Source organism: Pan troglodytes, chromosome 16, assembly GCF_028858775.2.
Source record: "Pan troglodytes isolate AG18354 chromosome 16, NHGRI_mPanTro3-v2.0_pri, whole genome shotgun sequence".
Classification (NCBI taxonomy): domain Eukaryota; kingdom Metazoa; phylum Chordata; class Mammalia; order Primates; family Hominidae; genus Pan; species Pan troglodytes.
In genome coordinates this window covers 31913217-31934200 of record NC_072414.2, presented here as the reverse complement: position 1 = coordinate 31934200, position 20984 = coordinate 31913217, and the positions used below count along the sequence as shown (strand labels likewise).

At 39.1% G+C, this 20984-nt stretch overlaps 1 protein-coding gene and 1 non-coding gene across 5 annotated transcripts in view; both read right to left on the bottom strand.

Annotated features, from left to right (window-relative positions):
* Positions 1-20984, bottom strand: part of EIF2AK4 (eukaryotic translation initiation factor 2 alpha kinase 4) — a 101672-nt gene that overhangs the window by 65965 nt on the left and 14723 nt on the right. For all 4 annotated transcript variants that reach the window (XR_010151349.1, XM_054667355.1, XM_001140245.7 and 1 more), the window contains 6 exons: positions 20357-20509; positions 15592-15672; positions 13809-13957; positions 7675-7790; positions 3734-3891; positions 1726-2261 (listed from right to left, as the gene is read on the bottom strand). Coding sequence is in view for 3 of the 4 variants with exons in the window: in XM_054667355.1 (XP_054523330.1) it covers positions 1726-2261; positions 3734-3891; positions 7675-7790; positions 13809-13957; positions 15592-15672; positions 20357-20509 (1193 nt within the window). In the remaining variant the exon portion in view is untranslated. The remainder of the gene's footprint in view (positions 1-1725; positions 2262-3733; positions 3892-7674; positions 7791-13808; positions 13958-15591; positions 15673-20356; positions 20510-20984) is intronic.
* Positions 18772-18874, bottom strand: LOC112205789 (small nucleolar RNA U13). The gene has a single exon (XR_002939872.1). It is a non-coding gene; the product is annotated as a small nucleolar RNA U13 (small nucleolar RNA).

The following is a 20984-nucleotide window of genomic DNA, read 5'->3' as shown; positions in this document are numbered from 1 at the left end:
ATCACGAGGTCAGGAGATTGAGACCATCCTGGCTAACATGGTGAAACCCTGTCTCTACTAAAAATACAAAACATTAGCCGGGTGTAGTAGCGGGCGCCTGTAGACCCAGCTACTCAGGAGGCTGAGGCAGGAGAATGGCGTGAACCTGGGAGGCGGAGCTTGCAGGAAGCTGAGATCGTACCACTGCACTCCAGCCTGGGCGACACAGCCAGACTCCATCTCAAAAAAAAAAAAAAAAAAAAAAAAGAATAAGAAATTGTGCTGATCTCAAGTTTAAAACTGACAGAGCATACAGCTATTTAAGAAGAGAACTAGGAAAGTTTTAGCTACCGAGCCCATTCATTTTGCTACTAAACGGGAAAGGAAAGGTACTTCTACTTAAACCTCCCAGTACTGTTTTTAACAACACATGATGCTATTGCTAACCTTGACTAAATTACTCTTCATCAATGAAGAAGGCAGAACACTAAAGGTGACATTTTGAAGATGGAAATGAAACTTTCCATCTGTGATTCTATCATCATATTTGTCATTTTGGCCAACCTCATTGTTAGGGTGCATTTAAATAAATATGTTTAAAGCGCCATTGCATTAAAAAGATACCATAAAAGATTTCTTTAGAAATCTTAATATTTTCATATACTTTAAGGCGAGAAACCAACATAAAGAATCAAAGTTGGCCCCTTTCCACAACTGTATGTATGTGTGTGTATATATATATATATATCATATTCACTTTACACAAAAACAATCTCATTCAAACACAGGTGCAGCTACTTTCACATCTGTAATGGTAAGACCATCAGTGACAGAGCATAACAATGTAAACCAGGCCAACTGGCTACTGCGATAGGTGGAATAGGGAAAGAAATGTGAAGGGTAAAAGAAATGTTGCAAATGGAAGAAGTGAATAAAAGCAAATGATTGGGAAAAAGAAGGTAAAAAACAAAGAGTGTCAGAAAGGGAAGAAACCAGCCCAGGTCAACTCCTGCAGGACAGCTGGACCAGAGGAGCATCTGGAAAAATCCAGACTGAAGGGATCTTATCTCCCATTTAACAGAAACTGACAGAACTTAGCTCTGGCTTGGACTGAAAACAGAGGCAGAACGAAATTAGAAAACACTTAAGTGAAGGACCTGGACAAACATGTTAGGCCTGAGGAAACATCTCAAGAAAGGTTCTCCCAAATTGGATAAAACTTGGCTTTGTAATTAAACATGCACCTGTGATTTACAGGTATTGAAACTCCTCTGGCTAGACTAAGGAAGTTATTTGCATTCTACAACTTAAATGAATGAGACAGCCAATGAAGAATGGTTAAGAAGCACAAGGGGCAGAATCTCACTCCCAAAGCTGTTTTTGAATAAGGAGCCTCGTCTTTGACCCTTTAGGAACCAGAGCAAAGGTCAATATTTGGAATACCTAGGGCATTTCTCACCATAACCATCTCTATTGACTTCCAAGAGTATCCCATCAGTCCCCCAAAAGGAGTTTGAAAATCAAGTGTGAATTCCAAGTGAATTTCAGAGAATGTGGTAGTTAAGAGAATCACCAACCTACATGAGAAAACAGAACATATGAGACTAGGACAGGATTGGGAGAGCAAAGAATGAAGTCCTGTTCCTCACTTCTCAGCTTCCACATCACTTAGATGTCTGGCACACTCCAGCACAATCAAAAGTACAGGAGTAAAGTGCTATTAGAGAGAATCTCAGTGATACTCACTTCTTTAGAAAATCTTGAAAGTCAGCTGGTAAGTCACTAGGGATGGTCACAGGGTACTCTCCACATTCCTGTCCTTGGCTGAGGGACAGCAGCAGAAGGCCAAGACGCCAAACATCTCCTTTCTTCCCCGTTTTATAAGGCAGAGCATTGTCACTAAAACGAACTCGGGTTTGCTCAAACACATCCTCCTTGCAAATGTCTGCGAGGCGCTTAGAAATGCTATAGTCCGTAATCTTGACGGTGCCTTCTGCATCCACCAAGACATTAGATGCACTCAGGACCTTATGCACCACAGAATTGCTGTGCAGATAATCAAGGCCTGACAGGAGCTGAGCTGTGTACCTGCGAAGCTGATGCACAGGGATGGGGCCTGAGTGGCTCAGGTGTGCAGCAAGAGAGACCCCACTAATGTGCTCCACTAAAATGTCCACCACGATGGAGTCGTCTTGCTCTTTGAGATTCATTGCAAGGTAGCGTACTACATTTGGATGGCTCAATTTTACCAGTGAGTTGAATTCTGTTTCTGTTCCTTGAATCTGATACGTTAAAAAAAAAAAAAAAAAAGAATATTGGGCCAGTCAACATTAACTTGGGTTTCATTTCAAAAGTGAAGTATTTGATCATACAAGATGGGGGCATAAAAAAACAAAACCCAAACCAAAAGTGAAGTATTTGATAGAAAATATACTTTCAAATGAGAGGAGAACAAATATGCCCTAAACTGAATCCTCCCCAAACCATATGGTCAATCTAATAGTTCATAAAGATGGAAAAAATTTAGCTAATTCTCAACTTCTCTAATCTCAAAACCTACTATGCATATACTACAAAATTAATGAACAGTTTTTAAAATAAAATTCTTTTGAGGTATAGCCACTAGAAAAAACAAACTTTAATTTAAAAATAACCTTTTCTGATTAGCTTTGTATTTGGGTTTTTAAAAATATAGTATATGATTTGAGCAGCAGAATAATGGCCACATCCTAATCCTCAGAACCTCACATGGCAAAGAGGAGTTAAGGTTGAAGATAGAAAAAAAAAATCTTTTCTGATTTAATAAAGATCATTGTCAACATTTAAAAAATTAGTTTGATAGAAAATACCCACATGTTATCTATGTGGTCACCACCCAGTGATAACTCAAGATTTTGGCACATTTACTTTCAGTTTTCTTTCTATACTTAAATACACACACATTTCTGAACACCATGCTTTATCTACGTTTTTGTAAACCTTGTTATTATGTAACACTGCAATATGCAATACTGAATGTTCTCCTTATGCTTGGTTATAAATCATAATTTATAAATTAACTTAAAAATCCTCCGGTCCCCCAAAATTCAGTTTTGAAGCAGTATTTTTCTTTTCTTTTTTTTTTTTTTGGAGACAGGGTCTTGCTCTGTCACCCAGGTTGCAGTGCAGTGGCATGAACACAGCTCACTGCAGCCTCAACCTCCTGGGCTCAAGCAATTATCCCACCTCAGCCTCCCAAGCAGCTGGGACCACAAGTATGTGCCACCATGCCCACAGATTTTTAAATTTTTTGTAGAGACAGGGTTTCACCATGTTTCCCAGGCTGGTCTCAACCTCCTGGGCTCAAGTAGTCCTCCTACCTTGGCCTCCCAAAGTGCTGGGATTACAGGTATGAGTCACCACACCCAGCCCTGAAGCAATATTTAAAGAGTAGGGAAAAGAAGAATTGTAAAAAAACCCAATTATGAACTAGTATTTAGTCCCAGTTGGAAAGATGACTGTTAATGCCATGCTAAGGGCTGAGAAAGGAGGTTAAGAAGGCAGCTGGAAGTGCTTTGATCATGTTGTGAAAGTTCTGAAATCAGAAGCAAGGGGCAAAGAGGTACTGGTCCTTCACTGTCCTCCCTGGTCAAACAGTTCTCATACTGCTCTGGACCATCTCTGCAGGGCAAACAAATGCAGGGCTATTTTGTTCTGTCATCTCCTAAAGCCTGAGATTAGGCCTTTTGCTCAGTCAGCCACCTTGGATGCTTACCTGCTTTTTGCACTTATCAATCTTCTCTTTTTCTTGACTGGTAAGGAACGGACCCATTTTTTTCTGCCACTGAAGGACCCACTCATACAACAAGACAAAGCCACCAGTGGCTGTTTCCAAAGCATTGTAGACTAATTTTCCAAGTTGTTCATCACTGCCTGCACATTAAACAGAAAGTGTAATTAAATCCCACTGGTATGTTTTCTCTTGGGGGGAAGGAAGGGAGGGGGTAATACACATTCTTTAGTTCAACAATGGATACCATGTGCTAACTATGGAAAATAGGACTTTATGTAATGTCCTTTTGTAAACAATTTTTGATATTTAGCAATATACCTGAGTCCTAAAATAATTTTTTATAAGGGGCAAGAATCAACAATGAGATCTTAGTATCAGGCAAATAAAGAGACGAATGTTTGGCCAGGCGCGGTGGCTCATGCCTGTAATCCCAGCATTTTGGAAGGCTGAGGCAGATGGATCACCTGAGGTCAGGAGTTCGAGACCAGCCTGGACAACATGGTGAAACCCCGTCGCTACTAAAAATACAAAAAAATTAGCCAGGTTTGGTGGCGGGCACCTGGAGTCTCAGCTATTTGGGAGGCTGAGGCAGGAGAATCGCTTGAACCTGGGAGGCGGAGGTTGCAGTGAGCCTAGAGCGCACCACTGCACTCCAGCCTGGGCGGCAAGAGTAAGACTCTGTCTCAAAAAACAAAAGAGGCCAGTGTTTTATGCTACTAGCCATTATGCACAATGTTATTTTCATAACGAGTCTACCTTTGCTGACTGTGTCTACTGGTGTACGCTCATACAGCTAAATACCAACTAAAATGACAGAAAGAATATGAAAATAGAGAACAAGCCATCGAGATCATTATAGATTAGTGTGCACAGTAAAACAGTAATTTGAAAATCTGAATACATCAATGACTTTCTAAGTGCAAAATTTGAATATGCTCAGTAAATACAAACTGGTCAATGCTTTGGAAGGAAAGAACAAGAGATGACAGTTTAGATTTGAAACTAGAAAATGAGACACATTTATTTAGTGATAGTCATATGGTTCTCACTTACACAGGGAGAGCTACATTTCTGTAACACCAAAAATTTTCTTATAAAAATCTCTATTTTCATTAAAACAATAATAGAAAATTCTAAAAAACTGGAAAAGGAGAAAAAATCACCACTTGTTTTATTTTTCTTTTAGTTCCCTCTATTCTCCTTTACCCCATAATTTACCATATCATAGCATATATATAGCACCTTGACACTATGACATTTTGGACCAGGTAATCTTTGTTGTAGGCAGCTGTTTTGTGCACTGTAGGATTTTAGCAGCAATCCTGGTATCTACCCACTAGATGCCAATAGCACCCCGACCCCAATGTTAGCCATCAAAAATGTGTGCAGACATCATCAAATGTCCTGCAGGCTACAAAATTGGCCCCAGCTGATAACCCCGATATATAGTAATCTGCCTTTTTCTCTTATATAAATAATGGTTTTCCATGATGCTATACTATCTTCATAATGAAAACAAATTTTTAAAGAGACATTGCTAATTATCTTTTCTATTTGAATAATCAAAGGTGAAGTAACCTGCATATATATGATAAAGATGTCTCAGCAAAAATACTTTGGAGAAATATGGCTGAACTAGCTCACTTTGACTTTTTATCTGACAAGCAGTTTTTATTTCATGGGAATGCTGATAATTTAGAGATTTTAATTAAAATGATCTGTTAGTCATAAATAACTCCTGACAGTCTTTGCCTAAGGGGAAAAAATCCTGCTGTTTAAAAATTTGTCAACCAAACGAAGCAACCTGAGAAATGAGGGATCTAAGCAGTCTACTAGAAACACATGGCATTACATGTTTATGGGATGGAGTAAGACGTTATTTACATAAAGCCTAATTAAATTTGTGTGTTATGCAGTACAGTGTTTTGCAATATTTGTTTCCCTAATTGGGACTAGGCAGGCATTTCATAGTTGCTGGGGTTTAAAAAATTATAATTTTAGTATTGCCAGACTCTTCTTGTCAGTTTTTCATGATGGGAATAATAAAAGGGACAAAAGAATATACTGAGACGAGGCTAAGAGAAAATACATTGTCAAAAGAACTCTAACTGAAACCCTATATGCCCACAATGATCATTTATGCAGACAGTCTCTATAGTGCTATAGTCCTATCTATAAGTAAGTTCTCTCCTCTGTCTAGTTCTAACAACTTTAAAATGAAAAACAAATATTGTTTTTTATAAAAATACTTCATTGAAAATAAAAAAATTAGTAGTTAATCTTTTATAAAAACATTTCATAGACAATTAGGGCATATTTTAAAAAATCAGACCCACTGTGAGAAAACAAAATGAATAATTTACTTGGTAATTTTATTAAAAATTCTCCAACTGAAAATGTGCCTCCTAATAAGGGTATTAACTATGGTGAATCTGTCTAATGAGTACCAGTGAGAATAAGAGACTAAGTTAAGGTAATAAGAATTGAATTAATTTGCCTTCTTGATTTCCCCAGGTTATTAGAAGTAGTTTTATGTTGTCACTTCATGAATCTGAAATGTCTGAGTCAAGGACAGTCTCAGGTCTAAAGCCAACCACCACTACCAATGTCTTGAACCTACCCAATGATTCCTTTGTCTAAATATGGCAGCTCTGTCTATGTGCAGGATCCTTTACTGTCCAGGCTGCTGTGTGTCTGCCAAGGTTAAGTATTTAGCTCATAGATTATTGAGAAGTTTGGTTTCTTCTCCCTCCACCTGCTGCCTGCTTCCTGGCTACTCTTTTGCTTATTTGTATCTCCTTAAAGAGGAAGGGGAAAAGATCCCAAAAGAAAGCAAACTCATTTCACATAATTTGGCTACCTGTTACCTCTGGCAAAAATATGCATGGGATTGAAAATGAAAGTTAATTGCCAAATTCACTATGTACAAATGGTTTCTATACCAATTACTGGTTTTATCTGTAAGGCTGGGTAAAGATGACATACATTTAGGGTAAAGGAAGAAATACCAAAAACTTGACTTTAGTATGAGCAATTCAAATTCTGATTTGCTGAACCAGCTTCACGCCAAACAGCCATGAGTAGACAAAACTTCTAAATAAGGCATATAGAAAATAAGGTGGTCTTCTTGGTCAGGTATAATATGTCAAGCAGGAAAATGCCAAATGGATGGATATCCACTTAAGAAAATGAGATCTGGTCAATAAAGACCACAGACATTACTGTAGTCCTAGCTATTCAGGAGGCTGAGGGGAGAATATTGAGTGAGCCCAGGAGTTTGAGGTTACAGTGAGCTATGATTGTGCCACTGTACCACTCCAGCCTAGTGATGGAGCAACACCCTGTCTCAACAACAAAAAAGATCATAGGCATTAGAATTCACTTTGTTACATACATTTGATCAGCAGTAGATGTATATGATGTAAAATTCTACTGACTGATAATATTTTAATCATTTTTTTGTTTCAATAAGCTTGGATAATTATAATGATGACAGATTTAAAATGATCGTTATGTTAATAATATTCCAAGAGCACAGGTTTTTAAATTTTATTTTATTTTATTGAGACAGGGTCTCATTCTGTCACTCACACTGGAGTGCAGTGGCATGATCACAGCTCACTGCAGCTTTGAACTCCTGGACTCAAGCAATCCTTCCACCTCGGCCCCCCAAAGTATTGGGATTATAGGCGTAGCCACGGTGCCCAGACAAAAACACAGGTTTTTATTTCCATCTTACATTAGAGGAAACCCGAGTGATTTCTCATTCCAGTCATTAAGGATGAGAGCCAGAATGACTACCAGCTTGATGGTCTTCCTTGGACTGCACTGGTCTGAATGACACAGTGTCTAATCCATCCCATTCCTTCGTGATTAACTTTTGCCATTACAATAATATGAATAGATTTTGCTAGTTTACTCACCAATACATTTCCCTTTGTGCACCATGAGCTGATCAGGACTCCCCATATTGAAATACAGAATTTCACAAGAGCCAGGAGAATCTTCACTATTACATACAGAATACTGACGTTCTCGCCTTAAAAATAAATTTGAACAATACATTTGAACAATAGTTTTTCATTTTTTTCTTTAAGATTAACATAGGAATGTTATAGATTAACATAGGCAAGAATGCCCCTCCATTTTCTCCCGTTTATTACTGTTTATTAGCCCACTCACAGTCTAACATCTGTTTCTACTGGGAATTGAGTAGGCGGTGCTAATGGGAAAGCCATTCACTTCCCCCACTTCCCATTGTCATCTTCTCCACATGAAAACCACAAACCCCTAATTCGAGGTCTGTGCTGCCCAATGCTGTGGCTATTAAAATAAAACTGAAAATTCAGTTCATGTGCAGTAGCCACATTTAAGTACTCAATAGCCATACATGGCTAGTGGCTACTATATTGGACAGCACAGATACAGATCATTTCCATTATCATAAAAAGTTCTACTGGTCAGCAGTGATTTAGATCAATTCCACATGTATCCCATATTGCTTCATTCCCACGCACATGCACATCTGGAGAAAGCTGCAAAACAGAGGGGGTTGGAGCTGCCACAAATTCCTGGTTTCCACCTGGGCCTCCAGCCATTGAGTGCACATTCCTTCTCTTGCTTGTCTATGGTAGATATTCCCATCATTCCCTTCCATGACTTCTCCAAAACACTTAAAACCCAACCTCTCCTCTCTTCCTTTTTTTCTATTTTTTTTTCTGGTGGGAGCAAGAGCTAAGAAATTAGATCATAATGCAAAAACAATAAATTAGGGGAGAGGGTTGCAGGGAAGAGGCAAGGGAGAGAGCTCTTGATGGTCAGGATTGAACACTTATCAGAAACACTTTGATGACGTGCATGGACAGATCTCTAGAGAGATCACCCTCTCATTCTCAGCATGATTTTGACTTTTACTTTCACTGAGAACACGAGGCAAGAGGAATACAGTCCACAATTTCTATTGTTCCTCCTATAAAGTTACTTGGCATTGGCACTATTCTTTCTTTGTGGGTGACTTTGAGGAAGGATGGCTACCCCTGTCCTCAGTCCCATCCCCTACAAAGGTCTCCTCTGGGATCTTAGTCTATTAGTTAGTCCCTTTCTCCCAGATGTTCAGTCAGCCCCTCTCTCTGGGTTCCCTCCCACCAGCCTATAAATCTCTCTGATCCATACATTCCCCTCCCTCAACCCTGCACCACCCGCCCCTTCCTGTTCCTCATAGTCACATTACTGAACTTCCTGTCTCCACTTCTGCACTATTTATCCCTCACACCATTGCAACGTCAATAAAACTGCCACCTCCCTCCACTCGCTCTAAACCTGATTTTTCCCCTTGACTCTTTAATTTTGGTTAGAGGCATAGTCATCCATTCTGTCTCACAGGTGAGAAACCTGTGAGTCTCCTTGGGCTCCTACATCTGCATCTAATTGGTCTTCAAGTACCACCTTCTCCTCTCTATCTCCCCTGCCCTGTTTAGTTCATCTCCAACTTTCTCCTGGACATATGCAATACTCTGTTATTATCTGGTCTTTCTGCTTCCAATCCTACACATCCTCTCTTTCCTCAAACCCCTCCTACACTGGTGACAAGATTATGTATTATGATACTCATATCTTACACCACACATATGTCCACATATTCTTTTTTTTTTTTTTTTTTTTGAGATGGAGTCTCGCTCTGTCGCCCAGGCTGGAGTGCAGTGGCGCGATCTTGGCTCACTGCAAGCTCCGCCTCCCGGGTTCACACCATTCTCCTGCCTCAGCCTCCTGAGTAGCTGGGACTACAGGCACCCGCCACCATGCCTAGCTATTTTTCTTGTATTTTTAGTAGAGACAGGGTTTCACCGTGTTAGCCAGGCTGGTCTCGATCTCCTGACCTCGTGATCTGCCCACCTCAGCCTCCCAAAGTGCTGGGATTACAGGCATGAGCCACCACACCTGGCCCATGTCCACATATTCTAAACATCAGAAAACAGCAAATACATTGTAGTTCTGTTCAAATTTCTACTTCTAAAGTTATGTGTGCAACTAGGGACACACTGAGATTTATGGAGAAAAGGATAAAAGCGAAGATTTAAAATTACATGCTAGACTTAGTAACATAAACTATGCAGAAGCATCTCTACATCAGCTCTGGCCTCCTCAGCAGATAGTGCTAATGGTCATTTTAGTCTAGGCCATCTTTCTGTTCTTAAGTTTACAATGTGTAAATGCTTGGTTTTAAGGAGTTTTAGAATGTGAATCACCCTATTATGACTGATAAGTACAAACACAATGAGTGTTGATGGCTGTAAGATTAAGGAATAACTAGGATTGAAAGAAAAGTAGAGATAATCTTAAAAGTGAAAGTAAGAAAACGACAAATGTGGTACATGCTGCATGGCACAGGTTGTAGCAGAAACAATTCTGAAGGATAAAAAGTAAATCACAGAGTTTGAAAAGAAGGAATAAAGAGACAAATGCAATGTCATCAATGTCTACTGTTTTCGCCAAAAAGATTCATATATATTGGATGCTTATACTGTCTACCTGGGACCCATCAAGAACTGGGCTTGGAACAACCTTTTGGATTTGAATCCATTCATAAGTAAAACAACTTCTGTACTCCGGCAGAAACAGTGCAAACAAATGGTGTTCAGAAGCTATGACTCTGGTCTCATCATCATGATCTATTCTAGAGTATGGATGTTCATGAGGTTTGCAATATTATTATAATATTAAAAATATCACCCATGTTATCAGTTTTGCCAAGTAACTGTGGCAGTTCCCAACCTATATGAAGGGTGTTTCAAATAAAATTACCAAATAGTATTAATCTAGGTCTTTAAAAAGAATGGAGAAACATAATACAATTTTAGATGACTAAATTAGGCAGCTAGGAGCTTGATACCTGAAAAAAGAAAAAAGGATAATCTTTTTTTTTAAAAAAGCCAAGTGGCAAGAACAGAGATGACAATTTTTCAAGTGGGGACTAGAGAATTGGGCTACCATCCAAAAGATTGCTCTACCATTATGATCAATGTGTAGATGTTGGGGCAGGAGGGAGAAAGAGGATCTTATCTGAGACACAGGGGCAGGGATAGTCTCACCTTCCTGTCTAACTCACCAAGATGCCACAGAAAATGCTAGTTCTAAGTCCCTTAATTTGAAACACAGAGCCACTTTGTAGAGACAACATTAGTAAGAATTCCTGATATTGTTTAATTTGAGGTAAACCAGTCTATGCCTCCATGGAACCAACCAGAGAAACTGAACAACAGAGGACCACGTCTGGAGAGACGTATCAAGGATCCTCTCTCCCCTACACCTTTATACTTTAATGGTTCCCCAAGTTTTTTGAGGAGAGCAGAGAGAATCCCATGTCTTATACCCTTAATGATCTCTTCTCTGTAAGGGTGAGGAGCCAGCAGTTACCATACCTGGCTTTAGAATAGGGAAAACAAACTAGATAACCTAATCTTGTTGATGGTAGATATAAATAGGTGATATATTCTAGATTCTGGGCTACACTACGGTAATCTGCAAAGACAGCAAGTCTGAATATGTGAAGGTAATTTTCTACCATGAGCTATTTTATAGACGTTTTTTGGTTTTTAGTTTTGGTTCTTCTACAAAATTCATATTGCCCACTTATGAGGAGCAACATCCCAGAAACAAGGCAGTGGGTTGGGGGGACTATGTCTGCACTTCACAAATACAGCCTCACGCTGAACTGTACACATTAAAATAGCTAATTTTATGTTTTTTGATTTTTACCTTAATATTCTAAAAAGTGAATCCTTCAAGGTGGGAAAAGAAGACTTGAAGCACAGAAAATAAAGTTCTTCAACAAAAGCCAAGACTCATCAGTGAAAAGCCTTTGAGTATCAGGCCTTTACGTTCTTTCCACTAGAATAGTGAGTGGTTCTCTTTTCTCTCTTTCTCTTCTTTTCAGCGTGAACATCTTTTGTTAAATAAAACCTCACTGGTTTTTTACATACCCCACAGATCAAGAGAAGCAAAACTGCCCTGGTTAAAGAGGCTGTAGACCCTACAAACACCAGAAACACAGTGTCCCACTTTCCCTGTGTCATCTTCCCTCCCTGGCTCCCTCCCTGCATCAGATGTTGACCAGGCACCTACCACGTGTCTTCCAGGCACGATTTCAGGCTTTGAGGAAAACATAGATGAGGGCTTTGCTCTCACAGACCTCACATTCCAAAGTAAACAAGTGAATAACAATTTCAGCTAGTGCTAAGTGTTATGTAAAAAATAAAACAGAGAATTGGAGAGCAAGGGACAAAGCAGGGAAATAGGGTAGAGGGGGGCTCAGGAAGGCATCCCTGAGAAGGTTGCATTTGAGGGGAGAACTGAATGAGAAGGAGGAGCTCAGCAAGCAAAATGCCAGAGGTTGAGTAGTCCAGGCAGAGGGGTCGGCAGAGGCTCTGAGATGGGAAGGAGTTTGTTGCCCAGGCTGGTCTTGAACTCCTGGGCTCAAGTGATCCTTCAGCCTTGGCATCCCAAAGTGTTGGGATCACACACACGAGCCACCGTGCCCAGCATGCTATCTCTGATCTCAAAAACAAGCCTAACCTTGGATTCACTGTTTATAGTTAGCCACAAAAATAGAAATGTTTAAACTTAAAACAATCATCTTCCATATATCTGAAAAGACTTATTTATATCATTGATTTAATTCAAAGGTTCTAATACAACAAAAATTTGTTAGATATTTCCTAGTGAAATTCTCTGACAACTTCAAACTCTGTTGCTTATTAGAAGCCCAGATTCAAAAATAATTTAAATTGGGAAGGAGTTATAATCTTAAAAAGGAATGGTTACCAGAAACAGTATTTTTTAAAAAATTTAGTTAAACCTAATAGTAGGTAAACATTAGTGTCAAAATGATTTCTGAACTGTTTTTTTAGTAGTAGATAATTAGGGAAAGAACTAAAATGGCTCCTTCTAATAAACAAACTATACAGAAGTTTATATAAATCTTCAGTTTGGTGCCTAAAACGTTTCTTTTCATAGAAGCAAAGTGGTGGTTTTAAGTTGTGCTTAGAGTCTCACAAGAGATAATTTAAACATATAATGAAGGTTGAAGTCCCCACACTATTTAATAACCCACCCCACTCATAAATGGTTTCTTCACCAAAATTCCTTTCTGGTGTACAGGGGGCCACAGCAAATAGAGAGCAAAGCTGGAATTCGTCAGTGAAAAAGATATAGAAGAACAAGTAGTATCTTTTAAGTGACCAGTGGTGACAGGGAACAGCCCAGGAGCCCACCTCAGTATTAGGGAGGGGACCCCTGGCAGCCAACTGGGGTTCCCGCTCTCATGTAACAGATGTCTCACCTGTGCTCATTTTCAGGCACTCCTTACAACTGTGGTGGGACCTAAGGCATTGTAGACTGAAACACTGGATGATGATGATTCAAATGGAAGAAAAATTTTAAAATCACTTACTGAATTTAAGTTTATAAATGTTAAATCATACTAAGGCAAGTTTGTGATGTGTTATAGGCTGTTATAAAGGGGAATGAGGCTGGGTGTGGTGGCTCATGCCTGTAATCCCAGCATTTTGGGAGGCCGAGGCGGGTGGATCACGAGGTCAGGAGTTCGAGACCAGCCTGGCCAACACAGTGAAACCCCAACTCTACTAAACATACAAAAATTAGCCAGGTGTGGTGGCACATGCCTGTAGTCCCAGCTACTTGGGAGGCTGAGGCAGGAGAATCACTTGAACCCAGAAGGCAGAGGTTGCAGTGAGCTGAGCCCGTGCCATTGCACTGCAGCCTGGGTGACAGAGCGAGACACCGTCTCAAAAAAAAAAAAAAAAGGGAATGAGCAACAAAACTAGATTCATGATAGATACTTGGAAAGTGTTAAACACAATTTAGTTTCATACTGCTAAAAATACACCTAATATATTGCTAATATATTAAGATATATAAGGTTTGAAAAAAGTTATTAAGACTATCGCCTGAAATTTCCATCAAATTTCACTACATCTTTAATGTAGTAAAATCCTTCTACATCTGTCATTCTCCCAGATCAGAAATCCCAGGGACTTACCTAGACCTTCCTGAGGAGTTTGCCCGATGTTTACCATTTCCTACAAAGTCAGGAGAGCCTCCATGTAGAATGGCAGCCGTTCTGTGTCCTCCTGGGTCCTTCTTAGAGGTATGATCTTGGTTTGACAAACTAGCAATTTCCAAACGTTCCTAGAACAAGAAAAGTAAAACTTACTTTAGATGTAAGTCATACATGGAAGACAATCATGGTACATAATTATTAATTCAGTATAGAATGCAAATTTTAAGCTGAATGTTTACAAGTGAAATAAAATTGAACTCAACTTTTAATCGTTTAAAATAGCTAGAAGGAGGATATTGAATGTTTCCAACACAAAGAAATGCTAAATATTTGCAGTGACGGATGTGCTAATTACCCTGATCCGATCACTATACATTATATGTATCAAAACTTCACTATATACCCCATGAATATATACAACTATTATTGGTCAATTAAAAAATAAAATTAAAAAAATGTTAATGCCTAAATATGTACTGGCTCAAGAACTGAAGTCCAGGTTATGGTTTCAAGAAAATGTAAATTTTATAAATGAAAATGCTTAGAATCTTGCAATAGTGTAAAAAGTTAGGGAGAAGAGTAACAGGAGATGAACAGAAGAAGGGAGAATCAAAGAGAGGGCAGAGAGTGGCTGACAGGAAGGCGGGTCAGGCGCAAGACAGGAGCACTGGTGGAAACGGGGATCTCATCTTACATTTTTACGCAGGTTTAGTTTCACATAGGGCAGTACACTTATCTGTGGAGGTAATTATACAAGACAGAAAGAAAGGCATTATCAGTCCCATTTTAAGGGACAAGTAAAGAGAGTCACAGAGAATGTCACCTTGCCAAGGTCACAAAGTGAGGCAGCAGGAAAGCTGAAGCTTTAAACCAGGAGAAGCTTGCTTGTGCTTCAGTGCCTCTTCCTGCTACCACATCATGTCCCTTAAGTTTAATGCTCTAATTTATGTAAAAGAGAATGAGTAAAATTTTCTCTGAATTTCTCCAAACACGTCTGACTGGTTTTTGCTTGAGCTAGACTCAGGAAAAATAAAGGAAAAAGCACTCTATCCTTTTTCACCACTGCCTTTTAAATCTGCTCTGTTGAATTACTCTTTTTCATCACTGAATGAAATTTCAGGCAGATCCGTATGGTTTCTATTCCCTCTTCAGTATCAACAAATCATTTTATTTTCCAAGTATTAAGAATTCTAGGCCAGGTGCAGTGGCTCACGCCTGTAATCCCAACACTTTGGGAGGCCAAGGTGGGTGGATCACTTGAGGCCAGAAGTTGAGGACCAGCCTGGCCAACATGGCAAAACCCCATCTCTACTAAAAAATACAAAAATTAGCCGGGCGTAGTGGCATACGCCTGTAATCCCAGATACTCGGGAGGCTGAGGCATGAGAATTGCTTGAACCTGGGAGGTGGAGGTTACAGTGGGCTGAGATCATACCGCTGCACTCCAGCCTGGGCGACAGAATGAGACTCTGTCTCAAAAAAAAGAACAATTTTAGTCCAGGTTAATTATTAAAGACGTAATCTCTTCCCTCCCTCATTTGATAAATTACAGTAATTATGTAAGTCTAAATCATCTACTGACAACATAAAACTCTAAATTTTGCCACCTATTTAGGGAGTCTGAAATACACGGTGAATATTTATTTATTTTTAGTGCTTTATTTTAAGCTGTATTACTGATAGTAACACAGATGTCATCAGTGGAAATAAAAACACTTTGTTTTGCAAAATGTAAATTATTATGGTGGAGTTGATAGGGTACCTGCTTAGCCATTTCTTTCCTTTTTTTCTCTTCTTTTATCTCTTCTTTCCTTCTCTGAATCTCATGCAGGATTTCACGTTGCTGAAATAAATCAAACCATCATCAAATGCCAATCTCTGAAACCCATACAACATATAAATTATGGAACTACAGAAAAATCTTTTAACTTTCAATAATTCAAACCCTCTTTTCCTAAGAGATCTGAAAACACAGCATCTTAGTACAAACTGCAGTTCTATCAGTTTTATCAGAGTTCTTACGCAATAGGCATTCCCATTTAAACAGGTTTGAGCGTGTGTGGGGAGGGGCATTTACTCCCCATTCTTCATGTTTCTATGTGCAGGAGATTTCCACTACAACAACACTGTTGGCTTCTCACTTCTTCCGACACTTGTCTTAGCCCCTCCTGTTTGATATCTGCCTATCTGCAGAGAACAAGCACTTGTGCCTGCTCTCTGCCATGGGGGTCCCGGTCAGCTTGGTGAAGGTGGGCTGAGCAAGCCTCAGTGCCTGCACCTGAGGTAGCCATGGCCCAAGTACCATACCTACCTGCCATTCTTCAATCACCTGTATTTTCTAATCAGCTTTCTCAATGTTAAAAGTGGTATTTTGATCTCTATTTTGCATTATTCCTCTAAAATTCCAGATTATAATTATCAAAACTATTAAGAGATTCACCAAAAACCATAACAGCAATAATACGTGTAAAAACACACCCCAAACTTATAGGTAGCTATAGCAGTATGTCAAAACAAAATTGTTAGCTAAATAGTCACTATCTTCTCATAAAAATTAGCCTTCCTAACAACAAGGACAATAATAAACTATAGACTCCCGGCAGGGTGCGGTAGCTCATGCCTGTAATCCCAGCACTTTGGGAGGCCAAGGTGGATGGATCACAAGGTCAGGAGTTTGAGACCAGCTTGGCCAACGTGGCAAAAGCCCGTCTCTACTAAAAGTCCAAAAATTAGCCAGGCATGGTGGTGGGTGCCTGTAATCCCAGCTACTCGGGAGGCTGAGGCAGGAGAATTGCTTGAACCTGAGAAATGGAGGTTGTAGTAAGCCAGTATCATACCACTGTACTCCAGTCTGGGCAACAGAGCAAGACTCTGTCTCAAGAAATTAAAATAAAATAAAAATAATAAAAAAGAACTACAAACTCCCAACAATAACTAGGCTACACACTTAAATAGAAAATAAGTAACAAAATCAATGGCACCTACAAAAAGACAGTGTTAATGTAAGCACAGGATAAACAAAATGAAGCAGAAACAAAATAAAATGAAAAAAGAGACAAGCATAAGAACCTAAGAACAAAACACTAAAAGTAACTTTAAGAAATAGTAATATCTGTAGGAAGAAAATTAGAAAGCCTCAACAAAAAATAAAAATAGATATACAAATGGTGCTGGGCACGGTGGCTCATGCCTGTAATCCTAACACTTTGAGAGGTTGAGGCCAGAGGATTGGTTGAGCCCAGGAGTTGAAGACCAGCCTGGCAACATAGGGAGATCTTGTCTCTACAAAAAAATTTTAAAATTAGGCAGGTGCAGTGGTGTACGGCTATAGTCCCAGCTACTCAGGCAGCTTAGGCGGGAGGATCCCTTGAGCCGCGGTGAGCTAAGATTGCGCCACTGCACTCCAGCCTGGGTGACAGAGCACGATGCTGTCTCAAAAAAAAAAAAGAAAAAAAAATCCAAAAAACAGAAAACAAAAACAAACAGCCCTGGATGGAAAAAGAAACAATCCTGAATGGGAAGTCTAAATACTGTGAAGATATCAATTCTTCCTAAATAAATATGTAAGATTTTTAAAAATCAATAAAAATCCCAGGATGTTTGTTTTGTTTTGACTATGGGAAAGTAATTCTGTACATCTTCTGTAAGAATAAATGGGTGAGAATGGCTGAGAAACAAAAACAATGGAAGATGAAGGGATGGGGAGGGGTAGGATTGACTTGTCAGATATTAAAGCATTATAAAGATATAATAATTCAAAGAGTGTGGTAGAGATTCAAGAAAAAACAGATGAGTTGAACAGATCATTGACAAATAGAACGTAGTATAGGTAAGCAGTTAAGATGCACTTGAGAATTGCGTTTGCAGCCGCCGCTGCACCACCTATAACTCCAGCAGAAGGAGAAGGGGGTAAGTAAGGAGGTCTCTATACCATGGCTTGTATAATACAAAGGAGACTGCCCACAAATCCACAGGTGGTAAAGCTCTTGGCTCACTGCAACCTCCGCCTCCTGGGTTGAAGCCACTGGCTACAGAAAGCCGCTTGCAAGACTGCACCTTCTACTGGAGGAGTGAAGAAACCGATCATTTCAGGCCTGGTACTGTGGCATTCTGTGAAATTAGACGTTACCACAAGTCCACTGAACTGATTTGCAAACTCCCCTCCAGCATCTGGTGAGAGAAATTGCTCAGGATTTTAAAACAGATCTGTGCTTCCAGAGTGCAGCTATTGGTGCTTTGCAGAAGGCAAGTGAGGCCTATCTGGTTGGCCTTTTTGAAAACACCAACCTGTATGCTATCTATCCATGCCAAACATGTAACAATTGTGCTGAAAGATATCCAGCTAGCATGACACATACATGGAGAGCGTGCTTAAGAATCCACTATGGGTCGGGCGTGGTGGCTCAAGCCTGTAATCCCAGCTACTTGGGAGGCTGAGACAGGAGAATCAATTGAACCCGGGGGGGAGAGGTTGCAGTGAGCTGAGGTCACATCATTGCACTCCAGCCTGGGGCAACAAGAGCGAAAGTCTGTCTCAAAAACAAACAAACAAACAAACAAACAAAGAAACAAAAAGAATCCACTATGATGGGAAATTTCACTCCCCCCCCAAAAAAATTCTCTTATTATTCCTGATACTTCTGAATGTTAAATATTTTTTTCCCATGGGGTCAAAAGGTACCTACATATATGACTGTGAGTGGAAAAAGAGGGGACAGAAATCACGTATTGGCCGTTTTTCTATTTTCATTCATGTGTGAATTTTTAATATAAATGGGGGGATGTAAAGCATTAATGCAAATCAAAATGTTTCTGTGAACAAGTTTCGGCAGTTTAACTTTCTAATAATTATAGATAAACCTGTTACATTTTTCTGGATAATGCCAGTATTTGGATTTTTTTAAAAACAAGTAAATTCTTCTGTTTCTTTCTTCTGCTTTCATGTCAGATGGGTAATGTGCTGATGTCCTAACAAGGTTCACAGGTGGCGTATCTCACATGTGTGTGAACACCGATCATCAAGCTTATGAACTATATAGAAGGATCAAAATAAGTACATTTTTTATTGATGGCAACTAAACTGTTTGTAGCATTCTTATCATACAGTAGATTACACCCATTCACTATATTTTTCTTTTCTTTTCTTTTTTTTTTTTTTTTTTGAAGACAGAGTCTAGTTGTCACCCAGGCTGGAGTGCAATGGCACGATCTTGGCTCACTGCAACCTCCTCCTCCCGGGTTCGAGCAATTCTCGTGCCTCAGACTCCTGAGTGGCTGGGATTACAGGTGCCTGCCACCACACCCGGCTAATTTTTGTATTTTTAGTAGACAGAGTTTCGCCATGCTGGCCAGGCTGGTCTCGAACTCCTGGCCTCAAGTGATCCACCTGCCTCATCCCAAAGTCCTGGGATTGCAGGCACAAGACACCACAACTGGCCTCAGTATACTTTTCTAACTGAGTTGTCCTACATGCAAGTACATGTTTTTAATGTTATCTGTCTTCTGCGCACTTCTTGCAAGTTTGCTGTTAATATTAAAATACATTAAACTATTTTTAAACATATAGTTTAAAGAAAGTATTATGAATCACTTCAAGAATTATTATTTAATAAATGTGTTGGGAAAATGTCTAAGAAAAATATACTTAGGCTTTTTTTATAACCTGAATCAAAGTAAGTTCTAGATAAGTTGGTTAAAGTGCTAAATAGAAAAAACAAATAAAAAATTTAAAAATTTAGAAAAATAAATTAAAATAAAAAAGGGAATTTAGTTGCATATATTATCTTTGATTTAAAAGATTTTAAAAATAAGACAAGAGTTTATATCTTTATGCAAACAGATTAAAGAAAAATACAAATGGTAACCATTTGATGTATATATTATCTTTGATTTAAATACAAATGGTAACTATTTGTATTTAAACAAACTTGAATTTAAACAAATCTTTAGACTCTCAGCATAGGATATAAACAGGAGTTTATAAAATACAAATGGTAACCATTTAGATGCATATATTATCTTTGATTTACATACAAATGGTATTTAATCTTTGTATTTTTTCTTTACTCTGTTTGCGTAGATATTAACTGTCTTATTTTTAAAATCCTTTAAATCAAAGATAATATATACATCTAAATGTTTGAATAAAAAATTTATTCTCTGGCTTTTGCTACTCATTTGGGCATGAGATACTAGTCTTGCACAGGGAAGAAGAAAATAGCTTCTAAAATGCAGTGAACTCCTGTACACCCTAACAAGCTCCAAAAGACCACAGGTGGTTTGGTTAAACAGCTTCTTTTCTCTTCTATTTCTTTAAGACCTGGACTGAGGGCTCTAAGGGACAGTACTGATATGTGTCAGGAGGGAATCACTCATATTTTTCATACTCTCACATGTGTCTACCTTTCTTGAATCAAAGGCTGAGCAAAACTTAAAGATAAGTTTGTAGGCAGAGACAGATAAAACCTACAGTAGTTTGCAATCCTCCAGGCTGGCCATGCACACAGACATCAACAAGGGCATCTCACCTCCTGCTCTTCTTTCCGCTTGGCCTCCAACAGCCTCTGCTGCTCCTCCTGAGCCCGCCTTTCCAGCATTTCTTCATGAAAAGACTTGGGAGGGGGCTTGTTATGCTCGCTGAGAAATGACTGCACATGGTAAGCCAGTTCAAAGATCATCACCTAAACATGTAAGCAAAAATCAACCACAAATGATCAAATAATGGGAAGGCCCAAACAGGAGAGGCTACAGAACAGGAAAGCAAACTGGCAGTCAGAGGCCCACTTAGAATGCCATTATTCATTTTGATATGACATATTCTGAATTCGGTATATGATAGAATCACAGCAGGAAAAAGCTTTTAAAGGGCCCACTGCATTGTGTTATTATCAAGACAGATCATTACCTAGGTAAATAAAAAGCTTCACTTTTCTTTTATAGACCTATTCAACTTATTGGCATTTTCTCTATAGTAAATCCAATAAAATATATTTCTTTAGAAATAAATCTGACAAAACATTTAAGACTGCATGAAAGTAAAAGCTATCTTCCCAACTAGAAAACCTGTCCACATAATGAGAGTTGGGCAGAGAATACTCATTGCTAAGATCAGAGCTTTTTCTGTCTACCCAGCATACTGAAAATATTGTTGGGAGT